The following is a 27,180-nucleotide window of genomic DNA, read 5'->3' on the forward strand; positions in this document are numbered from 1 at the left end:
CTCTTGGCTAATGCGGAATGTGTAGGCAGTTTGTGTACTGTTGTGACAGATCTGGTGGGAGTGACAAAGAGAGCGCTAAAATTGTGGCAGAATGGACAGGGACCATGGAATAGACTTGAAAAATGTTTAGGGTCTGAACTCATGACAGCTAAGTTAAATGTGGGAATCGTGGAGAGAAATGGCAAAGAATAAACTAGGTATCTGGATGGAGACCTTGTGTGAATGGTGAGATGAGGACACAGAGGACCAGATTTGGTGGGTGGCGGGGATTAGGGGAGAGAATAAGCTTGCCTGTGGCTATATTTACCTTGAAATTGGATAGGCCCCTGGATGTGAGCATTAAACCCTGAAAAGATTTCCGAGCTAGAGTTACAGAAATAGGAAATGCTAGCAGAGAGGTGGTGGTGGCTGAAGCCCAGACACCTTAGAATTCTCACAAAGGAGTGTGAGTGAGAAGACAGGAAAAGCCAGGCCAGAGCCTTTTCAAGAGTGATTAAGGACTAGCAGTGACACCATGGGCTGGCCTGGGAGACGCTTAGTGCCCCTCCCCCAAACTCCATGACTTTCCATCTTCTATGCAAAGCCGAATGCAATGCAAATTGTCTAGCCCAGATCCAGGCCGCATACCAACCGTCTGCACACAGCTGGCCAGGAACTCACACTGCACTTGTGTTTTCAAAGCACAGGATGGTGGTTCTCAACCCATGGGTTGTGACCCATGGCAGGGGGGGCTTGAATGACTTTTCACAGGGGTCAGATATTAGTACCCTGCAGATCAGATGTCTGCATTATGATTCATAACAGTAGCAAAATTACAGTTATGAAGTAACAATGAAATGATTTTATGGTTGGCAGGGGTCGCCACGCCACGAGGCATGGTAGTAAAGGGTCGCAGCCTTAGGAAGGCTGGGAGCCACTGGGTTAGAGGCTATCCAGACGAAGGAGATGAAAGAGAAGTCAAGACGAAAGACTGTAAAATGGGTTTAATGGACTGACACCAGGATACTGTTGACTAACAGGTGGATTTTGGAGCTCATAATTGTGAAGAAAAGCGATGGCGTTTAGGCTCCAGGATGACTGTGCAGATTTGGGTAACTGCAGTTGAGGATGTGACCCTGGAATCCGAGTGGGAGGCTGGGTCCTGTCATGTAGATGTCTGACATCTATCTTGAGCTGATTGTTGGAGCAGTAGGGCCCACATTTGCCAGAACATTCTATTGCCCACCCCGCAGAAGTTGTTTCGGTCCCTGCTGAGAGACCAAAGGATTCAAAATCAGTGGCTGTTATTTTAAAGTTTAAAGCACAAGGCTGAACTAAGGTCAGCCAAGTGGAGATATGTCCAGCCACCTGGGAAAAGAAACTAGCTTAATGCAATCTTTCCTCGCCCACTAGTTATACAGTTGCTAGGAAACCGACCCATATGACCAGGCCAGAACTGTCTGTTGTCTTGGCGCCTAAAGTGGACCAATCATTTCAAAAGTCAATCTCCCTTACCCAATCATGTAACGCCAAAGCATGTAAGTCCCTGCTTGTGGTTTTGCCCTATAAAAACTTTGTTCCCCTAGACCGAGGGTCCGCATTCTTCTCCTGTTTCCACATCCTGTTTGCATCCTGTATTCAAAGGTGTATACAATTAAAAAAAAAACAAAAACGTATTTACAGCAGAGTCTATTCCTGGTCTTTTGGGGGTTGTGAACTGGGCACAGCACTGCCTGTTTCCTGCCTCTGTCTCCCAAGTACTGGGATGCCAGTATGTGCCACTGTGCCCAGTTTATATTATTTATATAGTGCTGTGGATTGAAGCCAGGGCTTTATGCATGGCGAGCAAATGCTCTACCAACAGAGCTCTATCCCCAGGCCATGGGAGCTTGCCACTTACAAGTGTTTACTTTTCACTGGTGGAGTGCTCCTCAGAATCTGAGGAGTCGCCATCACAGTACGATGGTGATGGCAAACTGTCCACATTTGGGAATTCCAGGTCTCTAAGGGAGTAGTGCCAGTTTGCCGACTCAGACTGGGTCCCCATGTCACCATCATGTCTAAGTGTGCCTTGAGTCTCACACTGTGACGGCTTATGGCCTGAGGGTTGGATCCAGGTTGATGTATTCTCAGGGCCAAGGGAGTTAGAGCCACTTTCCAGGTGTGTCTCACACAAACAAGAGTCTGGACCAGAAATGAGAGGATTTCCAAACCGAGCTTCCCCAGTTTCACATTTCTCTAGATTCCTTTGTGAAGCGACGTCCTCAGCACTTTCTGCTGCTGTCACATTGTCCTTGTATTCTCCCAAAATCCTGCTGGGGAGGGTCTGACTGGACCCACCATTCTCAACAGATGCCTGTTCTTCCGTCAAGCCCCTCATGTCCTCCGAACCCTCGGAACTGAGGGTGAACAAAGAGCCCTCGTCTGAGTCAGACTCATAGTTGGCCTCCAAATCATAATGAGGGTCAAAAGGAGCGTCTCCCTGCACAGGCTCTTCTAGAGCAGGAGCGACACGAAGGCCAGCGCCCCATCGCGGCATAAGGGAGCGCAGGTCTATATCTCCTGGGTCGTCGTATAGGACCTTACTGTAGACACTGGAAAGCCTTTCCTCAGCATCAGCTTCCTGGAGGCATGGCTGCTGTCTGGCCAGCTCCCTAATGGAACTGCTCGCCTGCCTTTCCTCAGAAGATTCCATCTGTGAGCCCATGGCTTCTGGAGGTTCGGGGCACCCCCTTTCCTTACTGTTCCCAGCCCCTTGAGTGTTAGAGAAGGAGGCTACAGCGTCTCTTGACCGTGACGGTTGCAGTTCACCCCAGCCATTGTGGGTGGAGCTGGGGAAAGCTCTCAGAGGGCTAGCAATGGAAGATCCATCTGTCACATCGTCAAGGGACGAATACTCCTGGGCCACCGTGTCATAATGTGATTCTTCGAGAACGTCGTAGCGATCTTGCCCTGCTGACCTTGGCTGGTGAGTATCAGTGTTTGGAAGGCCACGGAGCGCAGCGTGGATGGCATGGCCATTTGGGAACACGCTGCCATCTCCACTTCTCGGCCCAGGGTTGTTCTCGCATGGCACTGGGCTCTGCTGACTACTGAGGGCCACTCCGCTGCTGCCCAGCATCCTTTGCGCCACGACAGCACCATGTGGGACTGGCTCTGTCAGCCAGGGAGGGTTCTGGTTCTCGTAAAGGTTTAGGTGGTGGGAAGCTTGGCGCAGCTCTGTCCCTTGGTGCTGGACATGTTGGGCAGCTTCGATGTCGTCATAGAAGCCCTCGTTGGAATAGGCGTTATCTGAGCCAGGCCTTTTCTTCAGGCCTCCTTGTGACCGTAATCTGTCAATATAGGGCCTAGCAAAAACCCCCAGGAGGAAAGCCACCACAAACGTGATGAACACTGACAGGCAGACGGCCAGGACAAGGTTCGGGGGATTGCTGTCCTCTCCGTCAGTGACATGTTCGTCCTGGGAGTCTCTGAGTTCTGCGGAGGGCTGTGGCCGTATCTCCTCGAACTCATCATAGCCAACCCGTGCCTCCTTTCCCAGGGTAGAGCGGTGCATGTGCGTCCCTTCCCGGGGCCTCTCTGCTGTGCTCTGGATGAGGCTTTTCAAGTCGCTCCTGTGAGGAAGGTGTGTGTCCCTGGAGATTCGGATCCGAGGAGTCTCCAGATGAGGTTTCTCCATCCCTGCAAGAGGGAGATGAAAAAACACACCGACTAGAGCTTGGAATAAGATGCCAGGCTTTCAGGACTTCTGTGAGCTCTCCTCAATCTTCATCTAGCTATATTTTCAAGCAGACAATCAGGTGAAAAGTAATGTTATTCATTCATTCACTCACTCACTCACTCATTCATTCATTTCTATTCAATACCCATAGTGTGCATATGATATGCATCTTCATAAGACTGTTAGACATAGGTCTGCTACTCACAGGCCCAGAGGTTATATTTTTGAGGTCTCCTGTCTGCTTGGTACCCATGGGAGAAAGAAGCCAGATGAGAAGGTTAACACCTGTCTTCTCCTTCCTCCACACTCTTTAACTATTTCAAACTTGCTAGAACATTCTATTAACCCTCTATTGTGTCTGCTTCTGCCTTACTTGTTGTAGGCTTGTAGTATCATTAGATTATATTATTCTCCAGTTCTGGAAAACGGCAAAACACCCAGCCTTCTCTTCTGCGCTATACGCTCAGAGTGCCAGTCCTGGCTGATGACTTCTCTATTCTTCATGACTATGTCTTCTAGACTGGGTAGCCATGGCCATGACTCTGCTTTCAGGGCAGACCCAAAAAGGTCAGAGCCCAGGTCCTTTGTCCTAAACATTGTTCTCAGGATAGCAGGGGATAAATGCTTCTCAGTTTGTCTCCCTCAGTGGTATAATCTGCTTGTGGGAGAGGGGTAAGGATCAAATCAGATGAAACTTTACTTTGAAAATCTGTGTGCATGTATTCTACATGGAAGTCATGCTGTAGAGGTTAGGAAGCATTTGGAATAATGTTTCGGATTCTACAGCCCTTTCTTTACTAGATCATCAAGAACTGGGATGAACGTGTGGTACATTGGGAGCTTCCAGGCAAAATTCTTTTCTAGCTAAAGAGCTGTTTCGTGTGTATGTCTCTTTGACCATGTGAAGAAAACTGTCAGGAGCCAAGGAAAACAGTAGAGTGCCAGTTATGGTCCTGTGACTCAGCCCAGTGCTGGCTGAGGTGGTGAGATTTTTTAAAGAAAATGGCCTCCGTAGGCTCATAGGGAGTGGTGCGTCTAGGAGGTATGGCCTTGTTAGAATAGGTGTGGCCTTGGTGGAGGTAGTGTATTACTGGGGAAAGGCTTTAAGGTCTCAGGTGTCAAGCCAGGCCCAGTGTGGAATTCTCTTCCAGTGGCCTGCGGATCCCGATGTGGAACTCTTAGCTCCTCCGGTGTCTGCCTGTACTCCACCATGTTTCTTTCCTACCATGATGACAATGGACTAAACTTCTGAAACTGTAAGCTGGCCCCAGTGAAAGGTTTTCCCCTAGAAGAGTTGCTGTGGTCATTTGTATCTCTTCACAACAATAGAACAACAACTAAGACAGTGGATACCAATAGCCTTGTTTTTCAGGGGACTGCTACTTTTAAGTGTCTTTTTATAGCACTTTACAGGTCAAATGTAACCATTTCAGAGAGAGAAAGAGAGAGAGAGAGAGAGAGAGGGCACTCACCCACAGACATATTGCAGATGGCATTCCACTCTTCCCTCCAGGACACAGAGGTGATGTTTTGGAAGCTGGCATTGTTCTCACCACATAGTGACTGGTTATCAGTCAAGTCAAGTTCCAGGTGGGGCACTTCTAGAACAATGGCCACAACTGGTACAGGGGTGGTCAGCGCATTGCTTCTGAGGCCTACCGCCTGCTTGAAAAGAAACAAATGTAGGTCAGTCTGTTCACAAAGACAATAAGGTTAAAAAATATATATTTTATAGCTGCATATATATATGTAAGTCCATATGTCTGTACATACATACACATATGTATATATACATATACATAGATACATATGTACACATATATAAGTATATATACACATATGCATATATATGTGTGTATATGTGTATATGTATATCTGTACACATATATGGCGTTACACAGAGATACTTCTAACTCTATAAAAGCAATACAAATTCAGGTCTGGCAGGAAAGTCAGTGAGCACTGGGCTTGAATCCCTGCTCTGTCCACAGAGCCTCTGTGTCTTGGCAATTGTTTGCTCTCTGTGAGCCCAGAGCTGCTACATGGGTTAGATGCTTGTAAAAAGCTTTCCAGACATTTCATCTTCTTTGTTTCTTATGAGTTATAACGTATGACAAAAACCCAGACTCACATGCTATTATCATTCAGACTTGGAGCCAGGTCAAGGATTTCTCAAGACATGGTCATCTTGGAAATAGCAAAGGATGGCGAATGACGAGGCCACGGAACCCCGGGAGAATTGTGGTTGTGTTAACTCAGATAGTAGCATACTTTTTTTTTTTTTTTTTTTTTTTTTGTGCCTTTCTGGCTGGCTGTTGAGCATCTGCAAGATGACTCATTCTGCAGAGTTAGAAATGCATGGAGAACCAGGGGCCAGAAATGATCCAGTGGCGCCAGTGACAGGCTGGACACGGCAGTGCGTGAGACAGCAGGGAAAGTCACGGTGGGTGTGACTGTGGCTACCGCTACTCTGGTATGCCGTATACTACCTGCTGGGTGCTGTGTATCCAGCATCTCACTCTCCCAACAACTCCCACAGTTCCCTTCACAGAGGAAGAAGTTTGGCTAAGCCGCACAGCGTATCCCACACAGGACATGCTTGGCATAGGGGTCGGTATCAGAACAGGCGCACGGTACAGAACAGAAAGCGTCAATCTGGTGTGGTGGCACACAGCTGTCATCCCAGCACTTCCGAGGGAGAGGCAGGAGGATTGGAAGATAAAGGTTAGATAAAATGCCAAATTTGAGACCATTCTGAGCTGCATAAGACTGTCTCAAACAACAACAACAACGAATGGAAATGCTGAATAATTAAATTTCAGAATTGCAGTGTTTTCTGACCTTGGAGCTCTGTGTCTTCACTTCAGAGCACTCCCTCTCTGAGCTATCACATTGGTGTGAAGGAGGTATTTAGAGACTCTTGTTTGGCCTGTTGTTGCTCAGGGTCAAAAGCTTCTCCCTTGGGTGCCCTGTCTCAGCATCACACTGAGTTATCATGTTTTCTGAGTAGACTTGTGTGTGTGTGTGTGTGTGTGTGTGTGTGTGTGTGTGTAGTTTTCTGAGACACAGTTTCTCTCTGTAGCCTTTGCTGTCCTGGATTCACTTTGTGGACCAGGCTGACCTCAGACTCACAGAGATCCACCTGCCTCTGACTGCCCTTCATGCTGGGATCACAGGAGTGTGGCATCACGCCCGGCTGCATCTTAGCACTTTTAAATTACAAAGCATGGAACAGAAAGCCAGTCTGGAGGAAAGAAAATGAAAGAAATAATTCAGGAAGAATAACGTCTAAGAAAAGAAGAAAACAGAATTGTAACTTAGCGAAAGAAATTCCCATCCTGCAGCGTCTGAAAGGGACGTATATTCCAGGAAGCCTGGGAGACAGGCAGTGTATTGCAGCACAAATCACCATATCCAAGAAGAACGAGATAAGATTAAGAAAAGAAAAGCTAATTTGAAATGTCAGTGAAGTTTATTTCGTCCAGTTTAGGTACACTGATGGATTTATGTTTTAAAAATCGATTCGGCTTCTGGGAAGGTGCCGCCACGGGAAGACAGACACAACGGTGCAAATGTGAAATTCGTCTTCTGGAGGGAGAAAGGCAACCGCTGTGGTATTCAGCTTCCCGGAAGCAAACGTCTTCATCGTGGTCCACAGCCAGAGTTTGGAGTTATTGCCAACCACACAGAAGGGAGACGCCGGAGCAGGGGACTGGGTGAGTATTCCCACTTCTGGTGAGTTGAGGGTTACGGCTGTGTTCCACGCATGCTCAGAGCTCATTTATAGCTTGCCTATGCTATTTTTTTTTTTTTTTTTACCCTCGAGCCTCAAAGACTCACAAGGTACAATAAAAGGCACAAGAGAGGAACACGCAGGACAAGTTCCACATACAGAAGTACCCACCACCCACAGCCCAGTACACACTAGTTAAGGCAAGGATCTTGCCATTGAAATGGGGAGCACAGCCAAGCGAAGTGGGCTCTTTTGCTCTAATAACTGCCATGGCAGACAGACTCCAGAGCGGTCTCCCTTGACGCCACCTTCTGGCATGCAGGCCCTTAAGCAATTTCTTCTCTCCAGTGTAGGTGCAATATGCGGTTTGTTTTCCAGCCAGCTGACTCCAGCGGCAGCAATGGGATGCCACCTTCTTGGCGGCATTCCATGAAACTGAGATACTTTTCTTAACACAGGGCAGAGATTGCCAGCGAGACCACTGCCTCCAAAGCAAGATGCTATATCATGGAGAGACTGGAGAAGGGCAGAAGCCTGAGGGCAGATAGCTTTGGTAAGAGCTGAACCCTCAGTCCAACTGCCCCCTAAGGAAGTTTTGCCCACCTTGCTTAGGTGACCATTCTCCCTTTAGCGTGGCTTTCAGGTGACACTCCGGCCACGACGCCAGGGCAGTCTCTCGAGTGACCATGAGGCGGAGGCCTCCCAGCTAAGCCATGTCTGCATCCCTGCCCCACAGACATTGTGAGGTGATGGATGTATGTGGTTTTAAGCTACAGAGCTGTGGCAGTCATGATTGACAACTAACACAGCTACTCAGGAGCCTCCCCCAGTATCTATCCCTTTGTTTCAACCCTGCCAGCACCACCGTAGTGAGGAAACTTGCAGCCACGTTGAAGGCTTGTGAACCGAGAGACTAAGCAAAACCTCTTCCAGGAAGGGCCAGTCAACCAAAGCTGGAAGGGCACATAGCCCTGGTTCTTTCTGGTAAAGGGGAGGAGCAAGTGGGGGGCAGAGGAGACCGGAGTGCAAACAGGCAGGACAGGAGCGCGCAAGGGGACAGCAGTACACCAAGGGAGAGCAGCTTGAACTGGGGCCGGAGAGGCATGCGGGGCTCAGGCTTTGGCTGTGAAACCTTGAACGGGTTCTAAGCAAGAGGAGGGGCACAGGCAGACTTGTATACTAGAGGAGAGCTTGTGTCGCCCCAGGTTGTGTTCTGTGTGCTGTGCACAGAGTTAAGCTTCTCATTCTCACAGGGCGCCGTTACACAAACGGGGGCCTACGAGCCGGAGATGTGGTAACTTGCCCATGATGAGGCTGAAAGTGGTGGAGTCTAGTGGGCTGGATTCCAGGCGGTGAGAGCCCCACCTCATCACTGCTTCCCCAGTCTCCACTCCACCAGGGTTCCCGTAGCCATTATGGTTGGAAATGAGAGGCAGAGGCTCCTCTTTAATTATACTTTATGCGATGCTGGGGAAGTGCCTGCTCTCCTTGTCCAGGCTGCCTAACATGATAGCCATTGGCCACCTACGGCCACTGAGCGTTAAAATACAGAGATAAAAAACAATAAAGCTTGAAGGCTTTGTTTGAAAAAAAAAATGGAATGTAAACTATTGCCATAATAATTTTATACTAATTATACATGTAAAAGATACTATAATGGGTTAAATAATGTACAGTATTAAAGGGAAACTCTTCCCCCTTTTAAAAAGGATTCATGTTTTATTATTTTTAATTATGTGTAAGTATGTGCACATGAGTGCAGTGACCACAGAGTCTCTGGCCCCTGAGCTAGTGCTACAGCTGGTTGTGAGTCACCTGACATGGGTGCTGGGAACTGAACTTCTGTCCTCTGGAGGAGCGGTGTGTGCTTTTAGCTGCTGAGCCCTCAATCCAGCCCCTCGCTTTCATGTTTAAAGTCTGGCCACTGGAGCATTTGAAACTGCACTTGTGCCCCACTCGTTTGTAGTGAACAGGGGTGACCTAGAAGAGGATGGGTGTGTGTGATGGAGGTTACGGAGATGGGGGCTGAGGAGGCACTGGTGGCCCCTCAGCCGTGTCCGAGCCGAGGGCCACTAACGGGTGCCATCGCACGTTCCCCATTGAGGAGAAGAGTGCTTGCCAGAATGGGACTGCGGGGTTCCGCAACTCCAGCCCCGTCAGGGAGACAACTTGCAAGGTTCACAGCTCTGGGGTGTGACATGGTTGCCCCAGTATGACTGTCAGTGGTGTTTAGAATAGACGTGGCATGTGGTGAGTGGCTTACATGCGTGCACTATTATCACTGTTGTTTTTACTGCCCGTGGAGGCTTTGGACATGAAAACTGCAGGGTCCTGGCCAGCAGCAGCCCACATGGTGATGACGTCTCAGCGTTGGCCACAGTGGCTCAGAAAGACCCCCCAGTGCTCCAGTTTGTGCAAGAGTCCTGGTGCCTCTGACTGAACTTGCAGCCTAGGTAGGTGGTTGTTTGTTTGTTTGTTTGTTTATGACAGTGTCTCATTCTGTAACCCTGGATGGCCTGGAACTCCTTACGTAGACCAGGCTGGTTTCAAACTCTTAAATAACATATTTACTTTCCTGCCAACTGGAAAATAGAGACTTGGGGTTGAATTAATTTGATTTAGATTGATAATATGCCATTTTTTTCTTCCTTCCTTCCTTCTTTCCTTCCTTCCTTTTATAGACAGGGTCTCTAGCATGCCAGCTGGCCTTGAACCTGATATGTAGCTGAAGATGGCCTTGAACTTAATGACCCTCCCCATCCCCACTCCCCACCCCAGAACAGAGCTTAATGCTAGGGATGGAATCCTAGTGCGTGCATTATTTTTCAGGCACTATATCAACGTAGCCATATCCAGCCTAATATGTGAATTCTGGCAGCTGAGAATTCTTATTGAGTTTATGTCCATTGTTGTGGTCTTTAATTTTTGAGCAATAGACTTCAGTTGTTTTAGGAGGTCTTAAATAGACTACTTGCACACAGCCTGTACCCCTGCACACAGAGGAAAGAGCCTTCTAATCTAGTTGGCCACGAGCCTGTATATTAAAGACAGTTATAAGAAAGATTTTAGAACCTGTAATTTTTTGAGCCCTTTGAAGGCATCTGGGTGGATCGTGCGTATCTTGTTTTTCTTTAAATAGATGGTCTCCAGCTGCAGGCAGCCACGGAAATCAGACAGCCCGACATGAACTATCCCGTTGAATGACAGATCCGGACTCCGCAATGACATCAGCTTCCACCGTCCTGTGAAAAGGAAAAGCAGATTAAAACCTAAACTGGTGTTATTTGCTGCTGCGTAGTGTGTGGCGGAAAACCGGCGATATTAATGGCTCTCGAGTGGGAAGTTGTTAGGGTGTATTAACACTATGAAAACACATGAGTGGTCTTAAGAGAGACTAGGCCCAATCAGCATGTGAACTTATTGAACAGGAAGGGGAAAAATAAAGTCAAAGCAGTGTAGGATATGAGCACAATGTTCTTGGTTGTGATGCACGTACAAACGTGGGTAGGTATGTATTTCGAGTGGGCAGAAATAAGGTGAGTCAACATTTTAACAGTCATTGCAGTTCGGTATAGGATGGCTGAGGAAGGGGAAGAGGAACATGAAGAAAGCTTTCTTTCAACTTTATGTACACTGGTTCTTTACAAATGAGCACCGCTACTTCTGTCACACATTCACTTGTTAATTTCTGTATCTGTTGTGTGTTTCTGTGTGCATGGCGGCACAGTGCCTGTGTGGAGGGCAGAGGTGTTATTCTGTCCTTCCACCATGGGCCGCCGCCTTTTTTTTTTTTCTTTAACCTGCTCAACTGTCTCACTAGTCTAGTGTGTGTCCTTTATTTAAATTAAAGAATCAATTAAAAAAATCTAACCATGATTAAGGGAGGTGACGAACAGATGTTTGTTAATTTGATTAACTGTGACTAAAACTGAATGATATCCCTATGATAGAACAGGAAAAAGTCATCGTTTATTATTATATAAACGAATTCTTCTGATTATGAAGTTTTACTATTCAGTTTTTACAGCTTTTTTTTTTTAAATAAAAGGTTCTCATTGTTTTTGTTCAGTCTATGTGGTCCTATATTGTATAAGAATATTTTTGTGTAAGTTTACATTGATGTTTCCAGCCCCTCCCCCACCCCACTTGTCCCCTTTGTTCTGTTGGACCATTCTGATTCTCCTTCCATGTCACCCATATGCATTCATTTATTTTTAGCTATATCCAGTCTCATAACTGTTTACTATTGGTATTATAACTATTTTTTAAGTACTGTTGGATTTTTTTTTTTAAGGTAAAGAGATGACAGGTAGAGTTTGCCTCCCAGCACAAGAATCAGATGGAATTTTAGCCTCTGCCTTTGTGTTTCTCTTTGATCTGGGAAGTATGCAAAAGATCCCGTTGGCACTGAGAAGGTAAATAAATGGAGAGCGATGTGCCAGCCACAGCAGACTTGCGAACTTAATTCCCAGATGGGTCTCCCAAGGAGGTGCTTGCAAGTTCATGTTTTGGTCAGCGCTGTTCTCCAACGTGGGACTGGGTCTTTAACTTCTCTGTAGCAGATCAAGTTGGTTCAGTTCCAGAAGGGTTTATTTCTTCCCTACTGTCTGCAAGGTATGGGCGACAGGACTGATGATAAGGAGAGAGGGTAACGTAGCTGAAGTGGGTACAGCATGTAGATGGTCATATGTTCACTTGAGTTGCAGAGATCAATCAAGAGAGCTTTAAAGCAATGAATCAGTCAAAAGACGATGATGGAGACGGTTGGTGAGGATGACAAATCCTCACGCTGGAAGCCTGGTAGGGTGAAATGATGAAACACGTAGACAAGAAACATTACTTTAGACTAACTGGATCACCATGCATACAAGCTCTCTATACAACTGGCTATTTGTCTGTCCTCTAGACTATCAAATGATCAAATCTTTTCTGAGCAGAATGATGTGAGCCCTTGTGACGCTTGGGATATAGTGTTTGGCCTATCAGAGATCCAAAATCACTGAGCCAGCGTTAAGGAGTCAGTACGGAAATCTGCATCTCTGGCTTCTCTGGAAAGATTAGAAGTTCCAGCTGGTGTAAGGCATTTGGCTGGAGCTGAATGAAGGCTGCCTGCTTTAGGAAACTATATTTAAAAAGCATGAGGGAGGGCCAAAGCTGATATTCATTTAGCAGACGTGTGTTGAAGTACTTGATGTTACTTTGTAAAGCTCTGTACCTAGAGTCCCTGTATGCTGCCCTACTGTCCTGGCACTCCCATAGCTCCTCCCAACTCTGTTCAATTCTTCCCTCCCCTCTTTCTCTGCTCTATCACTAGTGCCAGGAGCCATCCAAATGGGGGTTTGGGAGGAAGGCCAGTTGGATCTCTAGAGTTGAACACAACCTCTAAAGAAAATGCATTTCTTTGTGCAGAGGATATCTTTCCTGTTTAAATGTGCAAGCGTAGGGGACTAGGCGGGGCATATAAGACAGCAATGGGAAAAGCGCTACAGGGTTTCTGATGTTTTCTCATGAATTCTTGCTTCCCAAAATATCCTAATGTTTAACTGAATTGACTAAGTTTTGAGGAGCTCAGTAGAGGGAGACCACACACTAGCTTTGAAGGGCAGGGAAACAACTATTTGAAGCTCCTTTTTAATTGTGTACTCTTTTTTTCTTTTTCTCTTTTGGTTTTTCAAGCCAGGGTTTCTCTGTGTAGCCTTGGCTATCCTGGAACTCACTCTGTAGGAGAGGCTGGCCCGGAACTCAGAGATCTGCTTACCTCTGCCTCCTGAGTGTTGGGACTAAAGGCGTGCACCATCACCACCTGGCTAATCATGCACTCTTTATGTTCTAAGCACTTCACAAATCTTTCATATTTAGTGATCACAAAGTCCTGGGGTTCTTGCCATTCATACACAAAACACCAAGGCAAGAACTTTTCCAGTGACAGAGAGGAAGGAGCTTGATCAAAGCCCAGATCTCTTAGCCATCCATTACTATTAGCCTTTCACTGTGACTGTGCCTCAAAACTAAATACAACCACAAAACAGACATGAGCAGCAGCTACTGAAAGAACTGTAAAGAATATAGAAAGGGGGAGAATCAGGCAGGATTCTCCCAAGAACTCCCTGGGTGTCTTAGTCACTGGTCTGTTATTGTGAGGAAACACCATGACCAAGGCAGCTCTTATAAAATAAAGCATTTAATTGGAGGCTTGTTTATAGTTTCAGAGGTTTAGTCCTGTATTATCATGGCGGGGAGCATAGCAGCCTGCAAGCGGCATAGTGCTGGAGAAGTAGCTGAGAGTTCTACATCCAGATCTGCTCAGAGAGAAAGAGAGGCGGGGTCTGGCTTGGGCTTCTAAAGCCTCCCAGTGACATATTTCCTCCAACAGGGCTGCACCTTCTAATCCTTCATATAGTGTCACTCCCTGGAGACCAGGCAGTCAAATATATGAGACTATGGGGCCCATTCTTACTCAACCCCCCACAGTCTACTCCCCAGTCCCTATAGGATTAGAGCCACATCACAGTGCAAAACTACATTCAGCTTCAGAATCCCCATAGTCTGTCACAGTCTGAATACTGTTTACAATTCCAGAGTTCAAAGTCTCTTCAAGAATCATGGCAGTCTCTTAACTGTAAGCCCTGTAAAATCAAAATGAAAAAGCAGATCACAGACTTCCAACATACTATGGCACAGGATATACATTACCATTCCAAAAGAGAGAAAAGGGAGCATAGTGAGGAAATAATGGACCAGACTTAGACCTAAAACCAGCCTGAAAAAACTGCAAATTTTCATCTCCATGTCTGATGTCAAAAGGCCCTTCAGATCTCCATCTCCTTTCATCTTTGTTGACTGTAACACACTTCTCTTTGGCTGATTCTATATCCTGTTAGCAGATCTCCTTGGAAGGTATCCCACGGCTCTGACCTCACCAACATCTTGGGGTCTGTAATAAAATTAAGGCTTTGTTTTCACAGCTTCACATCATATCTTCTCTGGGCCTCCACACAGGGACATCCCCGGCACACAGGAACTTTTACTTAGCCAGAGAGGGAGATTCAACAACCCTTTTCTTATATCCTTGGCTCTTAAAGCCAGAACCATGTGGCCAAAGTTGACAAGTTCTGCTGCTTGATGGGGATGGAACTTGGCCCCCTTTTCCATTACATCTGCAGCAGCTTTCTGTTGTAGATGGTTTTCCTCACTGCCCAAGCTTTTTAAAAATTCCTTGTCACATGTTGGAAGCTTAGCTGGGTGGAGTCTTGCCCTGAGCTCACCACTCTCTTTGTTCCATTTAGCATCAGGCTTTTCTTTAAACTTTGTGTTGCCTTGAGCACTGGATTTAGCTCTTTCACATTTCCTGGTGCACTCTCTCTCTCTGTCTTCTCAAACTGTACATTTTGTACTTCTCCGTGTTCCATATGCTCCTATTCAGTGTAGATCTGTGTACGAGTGACCATTAGTGACTGTGTGACACAGTTAATGCTAGGCTGCCTTGAAATCTTTTCTGCCAATGCTGTTAATCCAAAATGCTGCAGTTTAGCCTAAGGCAGATTTCTAGGACAAGGGCAAAAAGCAGTCACATATTTGCCAAAATGTCACAAGAATGGTCTCCAGGCCACTTATTAACATTCTTCCCCTCTGAAACTACTTAAACTGGGCCCCCACAGTTCTAGTTTCCCTCAGCACTGTCTTCCATGCTTCTCCTGGGATTTCCAATTAAGCCCCATTTAAAGGGTCCAACTGCTTTCCTAGTGCAAAGTCCTAGAGTCATCCATGGTCCTCTAACACAGCACGGTCAGGCATGTGACAGCAATACCTCAGTCCCTGGTACCAGCGTCTGTCTTATTATTTTATATGTATGAAATGTTTTGCCTGTATGTATGTATATACATCCTGTGCATTCCTGATGCCTGTGAAGTCACAAGAAGGTGTTGGGCCCCTGGGACTGGACTTACAGATGGTTATAAGCTGCCATGTGGGTGCTGGTAATTGAGCTTGGGTCCTCTGTGAGAGCAACAAGTGCTCTTAACCTATGAGCCTTAACTCAAGTCCTGGGTGGATCATTTAATATATGCAATTGGATCAAGCTTTATTTTTATATATTAGATTATCACTTTAGCTAGATTCTTACTGATTGCTTGTCTCCTAGATTTATAGATAAGGGATGTTGAACTATCATTGTTTTTCAAGAATTCTTATGTTACATTGTTGAGTTCACTTATGTCTAGGATTATTACAGGTTATTATTATTATTAAAGAATTAGCCTTCTGAACCAGAAAAACATTAGGTTGAGTGCGGTGACCCAGAGCAGAAAGACATACATGGTATATATTCACTTACAAGTGGATATTAGTCATAAAATATAGAATAGATATACTAAAATCTATAGTCCTAAAGAAGCTAAACAACAAGGAGGACCCTAGGCAAGATGCTTAATCCTTATTCAGAAGAGCAAACAGGATAGGCATCGGAAGTAGGAGAAGGCAGGAAACAGGACAGGAGCCCACCACAGAGGGTCTCTGAAAGACTACCCAGCAGGGTATCAAAGCAGATTCTGAGACTCATAGCCAAACTTTGGGCAGAGTATAGGGAATCTTATGAAAGAAGAGGGAGATAGAAAGACCTGGAGGGGACCAGAGATCCACAACAAGAGCGACAGAACCAAAAACCTGGGCTCAGGGGGTCCTGCAGAGATTCATGAATCAACCAAGAACCATGCATGGAAAGGACCTAGACCCCCTGCTCAGATGTAGCTGACAGACAGTTCAGTCTCCATGTGGGTTCCCTAGTAAGGGGAGCAGGGACTGACATGGACTCAGTGGCTGGCTCTTTGATCACCTGCCTCTAACTAGGCCACAGAGAAAGAGTAACCAGACAGTCCTGATGAGACCTGATAGGCTAGGGTCAGATAGTAGAGGAGGAGGACCTCTCCTGTCAGTGGACTAGGGAAGGATATAGGGGTAAAGAGGGAGGAAGGGTGGGACTGGGAAGAGATGAGGGAGGGGACCACAGCCAGAATACAAAGTAAATAAATTGTGATAACCAATAATAATAAAGAAAAAAAGAATTAGCCTTATCACTATGTAGCACTCTTCTTTATCCTGATAATTTTTCTTGTTCTGAAGTTTTTGTCTGGAATTAATATAACTTCTCTGGGCTGGGAGGTTGCTCAGTGGATAAACTGTTTGCTGTGAAGGCACGAAGACCTGGGTTCAGATCCTCAGCACTCTCATAAAAGCAAAGCGTAATAGTGAGTGTCCGTAACCCCATTGCTGAGGAGGCAGAGACGGGTCAGGGTGGTCCCAGGAGCTCACGGGCCCGCCAGTCTTGCCAAAATGGTGAACTCTAGGTGACTCAAACAATAAGGTGAAGGGCTGGAGAGATGGCTCAGTGGGCAAAGTGTTTATCATACAAGCATTGAAAACCAGCCTTTGGCCCTCATATAAAAGAAGCCAGACAGGGTGGTGGTAGGTCACCTAGCGCCAAAGTCCCAGAGTCATCCATGGTCCTCTAACACAGCACGGTCAGGCGTGTCACAGCAACACCTCAGTCCCTGGTACCAGCGTCTGTCTTATTATTTTATATGTATGAAATGTTTTGCCTGTATGTATGTATATACATCCTGTGCATTCCTGATGCCTGTGAAGTCAGAAGAAGGTGTTGGGCCCCTGGGACTGGACTTACAGATGGTTATAAGCTGCCATCACTTAGCAACTTGGAGGCAGAGACAGAATGTCTGGAGCAGGCTGGCTAACTATGTCAACCAAAATAGCAAGCTGCAGGTTCAGTGAGTAGGCCTGCCTTAATGTAAGGTGGAAATCATTCAAGAAAATCACCTGTCATATTTAGCAGTAACTGTCCACTTGACACATCCTAGAAAGGTTTTAACTGATTAATGATGTATCAGTGTTGGTATAATGTTCTTGTGGAATGTACACAATTTACCCTTGTTCATTCACATGCTGATTTCTCTCCCCCACTATCTGGTTTCAATCCAGACATTGCCTTGTGATGCTTATTCTAAGCCTCACCTGTCTCATGTTTGTGTAAACATGCCACCATTTTGTTCTCTGTATTTTCAATAAAAAAACCAACCAATGCTGAGCAATGGAGAGAATTGGGTGGGACATCCAGGTCCAGAGGGGAGGAGAATGAAGCAAGTGGGGGGGGGGGGGTCAGAGATCAGGGATTGGCAGGAGAGGACTTAGAGTCATGAGAGATAAACTGAATCCAAGATAGCACCTAAAAGCAAGTATAATGGGTGAAATCTGAATGAGAGAAAGCTATGCGGCTTGGAGGTTTAGGATGGAATAACTATTTCCCAGCATTGTGCTCTAGGTTAATTAAATAAATCCTAGTCTCTGTGTGGTGATTTGGGTATACAGCTGGTTTAGGAATAACCACTGCTTAACTAAAAGATAAATCAATAATAAATACTGATAACCCACAGCGTGTCAGGTTGGTGGGGGACAGGTCTATGAAGGAGCATCTTGATTGATAGAGGATGGTCCAGCCCATTCTGGGCAGCACCATATTCTGGGTAGGTGATTTTGGGATGTGTAAGAAAGCTAGCGAAGTATGAGAGCCCTCAAGCGAGCCAGCAAGCAGCATTCCTCCACGGTTCCTTCATTCAGATTTCTGTCTCGAGTTCCTACCCAGACTTTCTTCAATGATGGAATGTGACTTGGAAGACAAATAAACCCGTTTTCCCAGGTTACTTTTGTTCAGACTATTTTATCAAAGCAACAACAACAAAACTAGAACGACCGTGTCAAACTTTGGTCTTTACCTGCACACTCATACATGTGCATATGGACTCATGCATGTGTGTACATATAATATGAGCATGCATTCACATACATGCATGCACACCACATGCATATACAAATAACACATTAAGATGAAAAGCAATAGATGAAAATACCTGGAGTCAGCATATGCATAACACACACACAAACACACACATACATGCTTTTCTTTTAGTTACTGTTTACCTAGTAGCTTATCTCTCTCCATCCAACTTCACTGCAGCATTTAACCCCTCTCCCATAATAGCCTATCAATCAAAAGGTAAATGATGGACTTATACTCAGCAATAAAAAGTTACAGAGGTTTAATATATATAACATTGTAAGTAAACATCAAAATGAAATAAAGATGCTGGACTAAAACAAAAAAGTACATATAGATGCTCCCTGGTGTGCAAATACTTTTACATTTCAACAAATCTTTCATTGACTGAAAATAAATGTTAAAAATGCCTTTCATACAACCTACCAAATATCCTAGCTTAATAATGCCAAATACAGAGTCATTGGGTGTTTATCCTCATGACTAAGGGACTGCCTGGCAGTAACTCTACCACTGTCCAGTATCATGCAGATCTATGTATCAAAGGCACCAGGGGACCGAGAACAAAATGCAAAGTACAGTTTCTACTGAATGTGCATTGTTTTGTCACCATTGTAAAACTGAAGAGTCATTGACTTTGAACCACCATAAGTCAAGGACCATCTGTGTTATATGATCCAGTTCATATGAATGTACAGAAAGCTCAAGTGAGCTTACAATGCCAGGAGAGAAGCCAGTGTTGCCGGGGTTGAGGGGATGCTGAGATGAATGGGAAAGATGAGTACACAAAGGGCATGGAGAAACACCAGCGGTGATGGCTACATCATACCTTGGATATTGGTGATGGCTTGCTCCACGGGATCTGAGTACAGGTCCAAGATTGCTGAGAACAGGGAAGGGCAGGAGCCTCTAAAGACCCGCACAAATGTGAACATGGCAACATGCCAGTTGACAAATGCTGACTGTCATACAGACTCTAAACATTTGCAGACAATCAGAGTGACTTTTATTCTACTGTATGTGAAATCAGAGAAGTGACAATGAAGAAAAAGAATGGGGCGGGCCCCACAGTAAGAGTTGCAGGTTGATCCAACAGCACCAAAGGGAAGTAACAGCTGAGGGACTTTCTATGACATCACTGTGTATTCTGGCCTTTACACGGCGTCTGTGATCTTTGCTGATCCTGTATACTCATTATTCTTGGAGATAAGACTTTCTTAATGTTAAGTGAGTTGTTTAAGGGAAACAGAGTAATGTAAGACATTTTATCAACTTCCCTCAAGCCAACACAAGATTTTCCAAGAAGGGTAAACTTTTTTTCTATATGTGGAACTTAGTAGCATGAACTTCTTCCAACTTTAGAAGACTAAAATTTTGTTTTACCAGGGTCCTGGTATGATCTTTACAAATGACCAGGACTACTTAAGTCTCCCAAGATGGAATTGGGGGATTTGAGTGGCCCATTGATGTTTCCAGACTACTAAATGGGGTGTTTCTTATTTGAGCCACTGATGATGAGTAGCCAAGTAGACCTAAGTTGTGCTGTTCTGGTTGGCCCTGGGACATCCCACGGCGTTAAATTCTATGTTTCAAAAGAGGAGAATCCAGTGCTGAAAGGAAAATTCTGCAGTGACTTTGTGGAAATAGAATTAACTATGGAACTTCATTTTCAGGCTCACATAGGCTATGAAGGGAATTTAATTATCCAATATTTTAAAGGTCAGAGCCAGTCTATTATTTCCCAGAAATTATCATATTGGGATTATCATATTTTACATAAGTAAAAAGGGCAGAGAGAGTCCACCCAGCCACCACCTTAGTAAACACTGTCTTTGAACTATGAACGTCTGCATGCCTTCCCAACGGTGGTCATCAGATAACCTAGCACAATGTCATTCTGGAGTTACGGCTTCAAGTTCTGAGTATTAAGACAGTGGTGAATGCCTATAATCCCAGCACTCAGGGAGGCAGAGGCAGGTGGATTTCTGTAAGTTTGAGGCCAGCCTGGTCTACAGAGTGAATCCAGGACAGCCAAGGCTGCACAGAGAAACCCCGTCTTGAACCCTCTCCCTCCTCCCCAAAAAATGGTCCAGGGTGAGACATTTTATTCAAAATGCTATCCCTTATTGGGATCAAGGCGTGTGACTTAAAGTCTTGGCTCTTAAGTTAATGTCATCTATACATTTTATTTCAATTCATTTTCTAAAATGAATTGATTTTGAGAACAGTGGTCATTTGTATTTCTATGGTCCAACGGCAATCCCTGTGGGTAAAAGAATTAAGAAAAAAAAACTTTGTTTAATAAGACACTGGATTTTCTTTCTTTCTCAATTCTGTTCATTTCGAATGTCAGATATCATTTGACCTCGTCTCTAACGCATCCCTCTGGCTTCTGAAACTCGGTGGGTTCACGTGAGGATGCCAGTCTGACCTGTCGACCTGAGCAGAAGCACAGCAAGGCGTTTGTCCCAGGACATTTCCAGGTTCTCTGTGAAATACTGAACTACTGCTTGATGAAGAACTTAGAGGTGATCCCATTGCTTTAGACGTCTGAAGTACTGACTGCTGTGGCCTGGGGATGTGTCCCCAAGATGACATGTGTTACAAGGCTTAGTCCCCAGTTTGGAGCAGTGAGACCCTGAAGAGCTGGTGCCCACCAGGAGGTCTGAGGCCACCGGGAATGCCTTGACAGGGACTGTTGGACTGGGAATTCTTGCTCTCTCACTGCCCGATACCATGAGGTTAGATGACATGCTCCTGTCATGAGGTACAGCTCGAACAGGCCCCAAAGCAAGAGCCAACTGCCACAGACTGAAACTATGACTGAAAACTTTCCTCTTTTTAAGTTGTTCATCTCGGGTACTATGTTGCAATTATATATATATATATATATATATATATATATATATATATATATATATGTATGTATGTATATTCTGATTTAAAGCTACTAATATTCCAAAGTTATGGGTGGGAGGCAGAGCTGTCATTAAGATGAGATTCACATCCTGCTTCTTGTTGTCTTGACCAGCACCCAACAAGGGCGTTTCCTCAACACAAAGCTTATTGGCGACGTCACCGCTGACTCAACACACGAGATTTCCTGACAGTGGATTTGTCAACGTGACATTTCACTTTTATAAACGTAGGCTTCTCCGGGCGTCGTATAAACGGCCAGTGTTTAAAGACACAGCCGTGAGTTGTGAAGCTGGGTGTGCTGGATGGCTAGCTGCCTGGGAGCTGCCTTCTGGGCTGTTTCTAGTTTATTATTGTTCCAGAGGAGTAAAGCAGCTCTAAGTAGATGCACAAGACTCTGCTCATGATTTATGCTGGGTTATGGATCCCATCCATGGCAATAACCATTTAACATTTTAAAAGACAGCTTGAGATTTAGAGGGAAGCAAATTAATCATTTGTTTCTAAGTATGCTGTTGTTCTCAATTTGGTCCAAGAGAGCAAATAAAAACTAATATTTGCAAATCACTTCCAGGCTTCCAAACTACTTTTACATCTTTGAATTGCCACCACATACCTTGCGTGACTTACTGCAATGCAGTGACACGAGGGACTTTTCCCATTGAAGCTTCACAATTGGAATAAAGCACATGGAGTCTTTGATTCATGATGGAGTGAGTTACTTTGTTTTTTCCTTCACAGTGGTATGAAAGAGTACTCACACAACAACTGGCTCCCACCTACCCAACATTTTATCAGCAAGTGGACTTTGTGTTCCATGGTTTTCTTCTAGCTGCCAGCTAATGTGTTCTGAGAACGTCTGTGTGGGGGTGGGCTGAGCCTAGCAGAGCAGGTGCTGGGTTTAGTGTCTCTTCTGTTGGGATAAAATACCTTCGGAAAAAAGGAGTTTGGCTCGCAGTTCCATTGTGGCTGGGAAGGCGTGGCCGCAGGCAGGGAAGGTGTGGTGCAGGAGCAGGCAGCTGGCAGATTTCATTGTATCCAAGCTTAGAAACAGAGAGAGGACGGCAAGGGGGCCAGTGTCTGCCCCCAGTGCCGTGCATCCTCCAGTAAGATTTTTTCTTCTTCAAAAGTTCCTGGAACTTCCCCAAGCAGTGACATCAGCTAAGGGCCGAGTGTTCAAATGCATGAGCCTTTGCCAGGGCATCATTTAATACCGAAACTCCAGCAGGTGTATTGAAATGCACTTCTGACTTATGGTATGTGACCTGTGATGGGTTTATGAGTATAGGTCAGGGAGTGCCTGCATCACCTAAACAGTATCCTTAGACAGGCTTGAGCAGGAGAGTCAAAGAGGGAAGGACAGGTCAGAAGTTGGGGCATGTCCCAGGCAGCAACTCTCACCAACTCCTTCCTTCCCAAAAGGAGTTCAAGGTTGTGTCCCCAGCCATAGCTTGAATCACAGAATGGCAAGGGAGTATTGTAGGGCATCCAAACTGGGGCAAACTTCAAATGTACATTGGCTGTAAACAGTGAGCTCAGATCACACACACAACAACAACACAAACTGGACAAAATGACTGCGATATCAAATCAGATCCACACGTTACCTGAACTTTCGATGTCCACACCCTTCCTCTTTGGATGGCATCATTTGCCAGAGTTCTAACAGAATTCCAGATGCAGGCCTGGCTCATTTTGTTTTCTGTGGTTTCCTCTGCAACTTTACCATTTCCCTCCTTACATTCTTGAAGGCAGAAGTTTAACCTCAGAAGGACGAAGCCTGTCTCCATACTGGGCCTTTGGCCCTGGAGTGAAATTACACTGGAATCAGCCCTCTGGAGAACATGTCTGTCCTCAGGGGGGAGAATCAGATTTCTCCTCACTTCTTTGAAGACCCACAGAGGGGAAGGGATTTTCTCCAAACTGAAGGACTGTGAAGGGATATTCTGAGTAGCAGAGGGTGAGGGACGCGTACACACACCCTGCTGCTCTGACACGCCAGCCGGGGAACGAGGAGAACGGGGAAAAGGAGGGCCAGTATAAGAATGCTGTATGCACCGCATGCAAACACCCTTCTTGGGGCTCAGAGTCAGAAACTCCCCTGTTCCAGAAAACTGGAGGTGGCATCTCCAGGGCCCAGCTGCAGCAAGGAATTCGGATTTTTGGTTTCATAGTAGGAAGTCTTATATACAGAATATATAATGTAGGGATGTTCCTGGTCTACATTTTGGGGACAACTAAAAAGGCAAAATGTGTTCCAAGAAGAAAAAAATTATAACTACAGTAACATGCTTAATTTAAATTATGTTATATATTTAAAATATCTGTATCCATTATTTCTCAGTGCTTTCCCATATTAACAAATATATATAACAAAAGAGATAGCTTAGCCAGGCGTGGTGGCACTCATGTTTAATCCCAGCACTTGGGAGGCAGAGGCAGACAGATCTTTGAGAGTAGCCTAGTTTACATAGAGAATTCCAGACCAGCCCGGGCTACAAAGTGAGACCCTATCTCAAAAAACAAAACATAAACCAAACAACCAAAGAACCAACCAACCAACCAACCAATTCAAAAAAACTAAATATATCAGATTATTATCTAGCACCTAGATAAATCCTGGTGTTTCTTGACAAACTCATACAATATTAATGTGAACGACACAAGAGGGACGTTTCGCTGCCCTAAGTGCAAATTCTGCTCTGGCAGGCAATGCCACCCGGAACCGCCTTTTTTTGTGTTTGCTCGGTCAAACCGCTTTGCTTTTTCAGCCTCTCCCTTGAAACTGAACACAGCACAGAACTCTTGTTGACATAAGACACCAGTTCCCCACACCCTGTTTCTCTGTCTCCCCCCCCCCCCCCCCCCCCGTTCTGTAAAAGTGCTCACCTTTAGGAGTAGCACTGAGTGGATTTCTTTGAAGAATCAGCACCTTTCCCCGGGGGCATCCGCGGTGGGAGCCGCTTCTGGGGCGCTTTTGCTGGGAGGAGCGGGGCAGGGGCAGACCCAGCGAGAGGCAACGGATGGTATTGTCGCTGAGCGTGAGCGTCTCCAGAGCACGTACATGGGCCCGAGGCCCGAGGGTCCTTTTTGATAGGCGGTGGTTCCTGAGGTCCAGATGTCTCATTTGCCACCCTCCTTTTGTGTAAGACTGGGAGAGGATTTGAAGGAAATGGAGGCTCACCTCCTCGGTGTCTGCTCTCTGTGAGGAGTGTCTTGGAGAAGGCCAACAGTTTGCCAGGAGATACCCGTCCCACTGGTACTCGGAACTGAGAGATATACTGCTTTTTCTTGATGGGTTTGTCGCTGTTCTTGCAAAGCAAAGACTTACAACTATGATAGTAACTCTGACGTAGAGGTCTTTCATAATGCCTGGAAAAGGTAAACAAATTGACTCGTTCAACATAACACGCAAAAGCAAACAGCAAATCAAAAGCAGGAAATTTCGTTTCCAATTGAAGATTTAGAACACATCCTTAATTATCCACTGACATGAACATTTGGCTCCTTAGAAACTGGGTTTCTAAGGAAGCTACCCAAAAGTTGTAACTGTAGACTAAAACAGCATGTATGTACATTTTGTAGAAAGACCTCCCTCAGGATTCATAAAATACACACTTGCCAGAGCCTCACCTCTGATCTCCAGTACCCTCCAGCCTGCGGTCTGCTTTCTAGTGAGTCCAACTTACTTATGTAAAAGCCCTTTTTTTTCTGCTTCCGTCGCCAGACACCAGCATGGGGCAAAGTCTGCTATGCTTATCTAGAACCTTGCCATGGGTTTATGACACTCAAATTAAATTGTGAACCTCTAATATGAATAGAAAGTGCAACTCACAGAACAGACATAAACTTGACTAGAACCATAAGCTTTATCTACATGGTTTTTTTTTTCTTTAGATCTGCATGGCATATGCTACTTTTCACATAATTTTGAAAGCTTTTAATTATGCTCAAAATAAATAAAAATGATCATGAGAAGGACGTTTGCCCTCAAGCTATGAAGATGCCACAGAATACAGAAACCCCGAGTCATTTTCACCTCACTCTTGAGCAACTGTAGGTTTTGAAACAAAGGTGTTCAAGTTACAAAGGCTGCATGCACACAGGAAAGCAGCTATAACAGGTGGGAACATGGATTCTTGAGATTTACTTTATGCTAAATTCTGTGAAGACAAAACCAGAGTACAAACGACAAGCTTCCTCAGCCTCACATCATCCATTCCTTCCTGGCCTCAAGCCACCTATCTGAGTTACTGTTAAGGCTGAAGTACTAGAATAGCTTTCCTGAGCTTCCCTCCCTTGCTTCCCCTCTCCTCCTCGCTCCATTGCTATTTCCCTTATGCATTTTTCTCCTTTGAAGTTTTGAAGTGTTCCTTTAATTGTCCAGTGCAAATTCCCAAGGTTGCATTTAAAACTTCCTCTAATGTAGCTAGCCTGATGAGCTACGTTTGGTAAATTCACGTGGGTTAACTGGGCTAGGGCTGTGTGTCTGTCTACCTCATGGTACAATGAGCTTTTCCTCAGCATGATCAGTGCCTTCCCCCTCTTCAGTCTGAATCTTGCACATTCATCAAGCCTCATCTCAATTCCTACAGTCTGAACCTCTCTTCCTTTCTTACATTAGCCAATACTTTGTCTTTGCTTTCACTAAACAGCGAATGGATGGATTTAGTACCATTCTGTTTGACGGAATGTCAGTGCCGTCACACACTGTTAGTGCCCTGCTTTGGGTATTCCAAACACAGAGCAAACCAGAGGGCAACTATCTCCCCTCTCCCATGTCTCATAGTCTTAACGCTCTGGAGTCCGTCACTGGGCTATGCTTTCTGCACGAATGAGTGCACAGAATGAAGGCCATTCACACGGCAACTTCTAAACTTTTGCTTTATGCAAGGTCATTTCTCCCATATCTCAGAGGGCATTTAAATTTAGGTACGTAAACTGCAAAGGTGCCCTACCTACAGCAAGGAGTAATTTATAACATGTCCCTTATGGAATACCAGAAACTGAATTAGTTTTCCTAGTCAGAGTGATATTTGTTTTGACTCTAAAGCTGTGATCAGTGTATATACAACTGGATGCCAAGCTAATGTAATAGTAACAAAAAAATACAGCAATCATAAATATGTACATTCCTTTGTTACAGTGAAGAAAAATGTGGTGGAAAGATACATTCTAAAAGAGTGATATAAATGAAATATTTTTATAGTCTGGCCCTTTCCAAAGTGAAGACATTGGTATATGAATAGATTTGCATGCAAACAGGCAGATTAGGATAATTTTATATCTAAAATTAAAAGTATTAATGTTTAAGAAACATTATTTAGATTACAAACAAATGTCTGTGTGACACCCCCCCCAAAAAAAAACCCTCATAAAAACAAAAACAAACCAGAGAACTCCAGAGGAAAGTACAAATAATTGAGCATAACGTAAGCCTTTCACTAGATTTATTCAAGTTGAAGTGTGAGGAAGCACTTAGAAATAACTGGGGACGTGAGGATATCAGAGCGAGACAGAGATGGTAATAGGAAAAACTGAAGTAGAAAAAAGATGATTAATTCTTCCATAAGAAGTAGGAAAAAGGGAACAAAAACAGTGAGGCTCTTCCAGTAAGGAGTACTGGAGAGGACAGGACTGCTCCTGAGGCCTACCTTAGGGTCCTTGGCTAGTTCCTAGCTGGTCTGTCTCCAGCTGATCCAGCTATGTGGGGACTTGAGGTCTGTGCCCTTGAGGCTCCGCCCCTCCTACTCAGCTCTGCAGCCAGCCCCCACCCTTTCATCTCCTGGCTCCTTCCTTAGTGAGTGCACACTCTTCCCCGGGCCATTGGGGAGAAGCTTTTGTAAGGCACAGAAGGTGAGACTATCTAACCTGGGAATGCACAGCTTTCTACTTCTCATATCCTCTCATACCCACAGGTCCGATGCCCCCAGTCTCCAGCCGTATTTAGAATCTGTGTGCTTGTGCTAACATAGAAGAAGCTCATTA

At 45.2% G+C, this 27,180-nt stretch overlaps 1 protein-coding gene and 1 long non-coding RNA gene across 4 annotated transcripts; one reads left to right on the forward strand and one right to left on the reverse strand.

Moving 5' to 3' along the window:
* Positions 1 to 968: 968 nt before the first annotated feature.
* Lrrc66 (leucine rich repeat containing 66) lies at positions 969 to 27,180 on the reverse strand. 3 transcript variants are annotated; one of them, XM_021645901.2, is made up of 5 exons: positions 26,847 to 27,180; positions 24,082 to 24,564; positions 10,506 to 10,675; positions 5,173 to 5,362; positions 969 to 3,660 (listed from the first exon to the last, which is right to left on the reverse strand). In XM_021645901.2, exons 2-5 carry the CDS (start codon positions 24,557 to 24,559, stop codon positions 1,886 to 1,888), a joined length of 2,613 nt encoding a protein of 870 aa, XP_021501576.1. In that variant the 5' UTR covers positions 24,560 to 24,564; positions 26,847 to 27,180; the 3' UTR covers positions 969 to 1,885. The 3 variants fall into 3 exon arrangements, with proteins under 3 accessions (XP_021501576.1, XP_021501574.1, XP_060236740.1); XM_021645899.2 differs by having other exon boundaries at positions 5,173 to 5,365; XM_060380757.1 differs by lacking the exon at positions 26,847 to 27,180 and adding an exon at positions 24,826 to 24,871 and having other exon boundaries at positions 5,173 to 5,365.
* Positions 6,858 to 10,705, forward strand: LOC132653171 (uncharacterized). The gene is made up of 4 exons (XR_009590917.1): positions 6,858 to 7,416; positions 7,892 to 7,986; positions 9,739 to 9,886; positions 10,573 to 10,705. It is a non-coding gene; the product is annotated as an uncharacterized LOC132653171 (long non-coding RNA).

Source organism: Meriones unguiculatus, chromosome 3 (genome assembly GCF_030254825.1).
Source record: "Meriones unguiculatus strain TT.TT164.6M chromosome 3, Bangor_MerUng_6.1, whole genome shotgun sequence".
In the NCBI taxonomy this organism is placed as follows: domain Eukaryota; kingdom Metazoa; phylum Chordata; class Mammalia; order Rodentia; family Muridae; genus Meriones; species Meriones unguiculatus.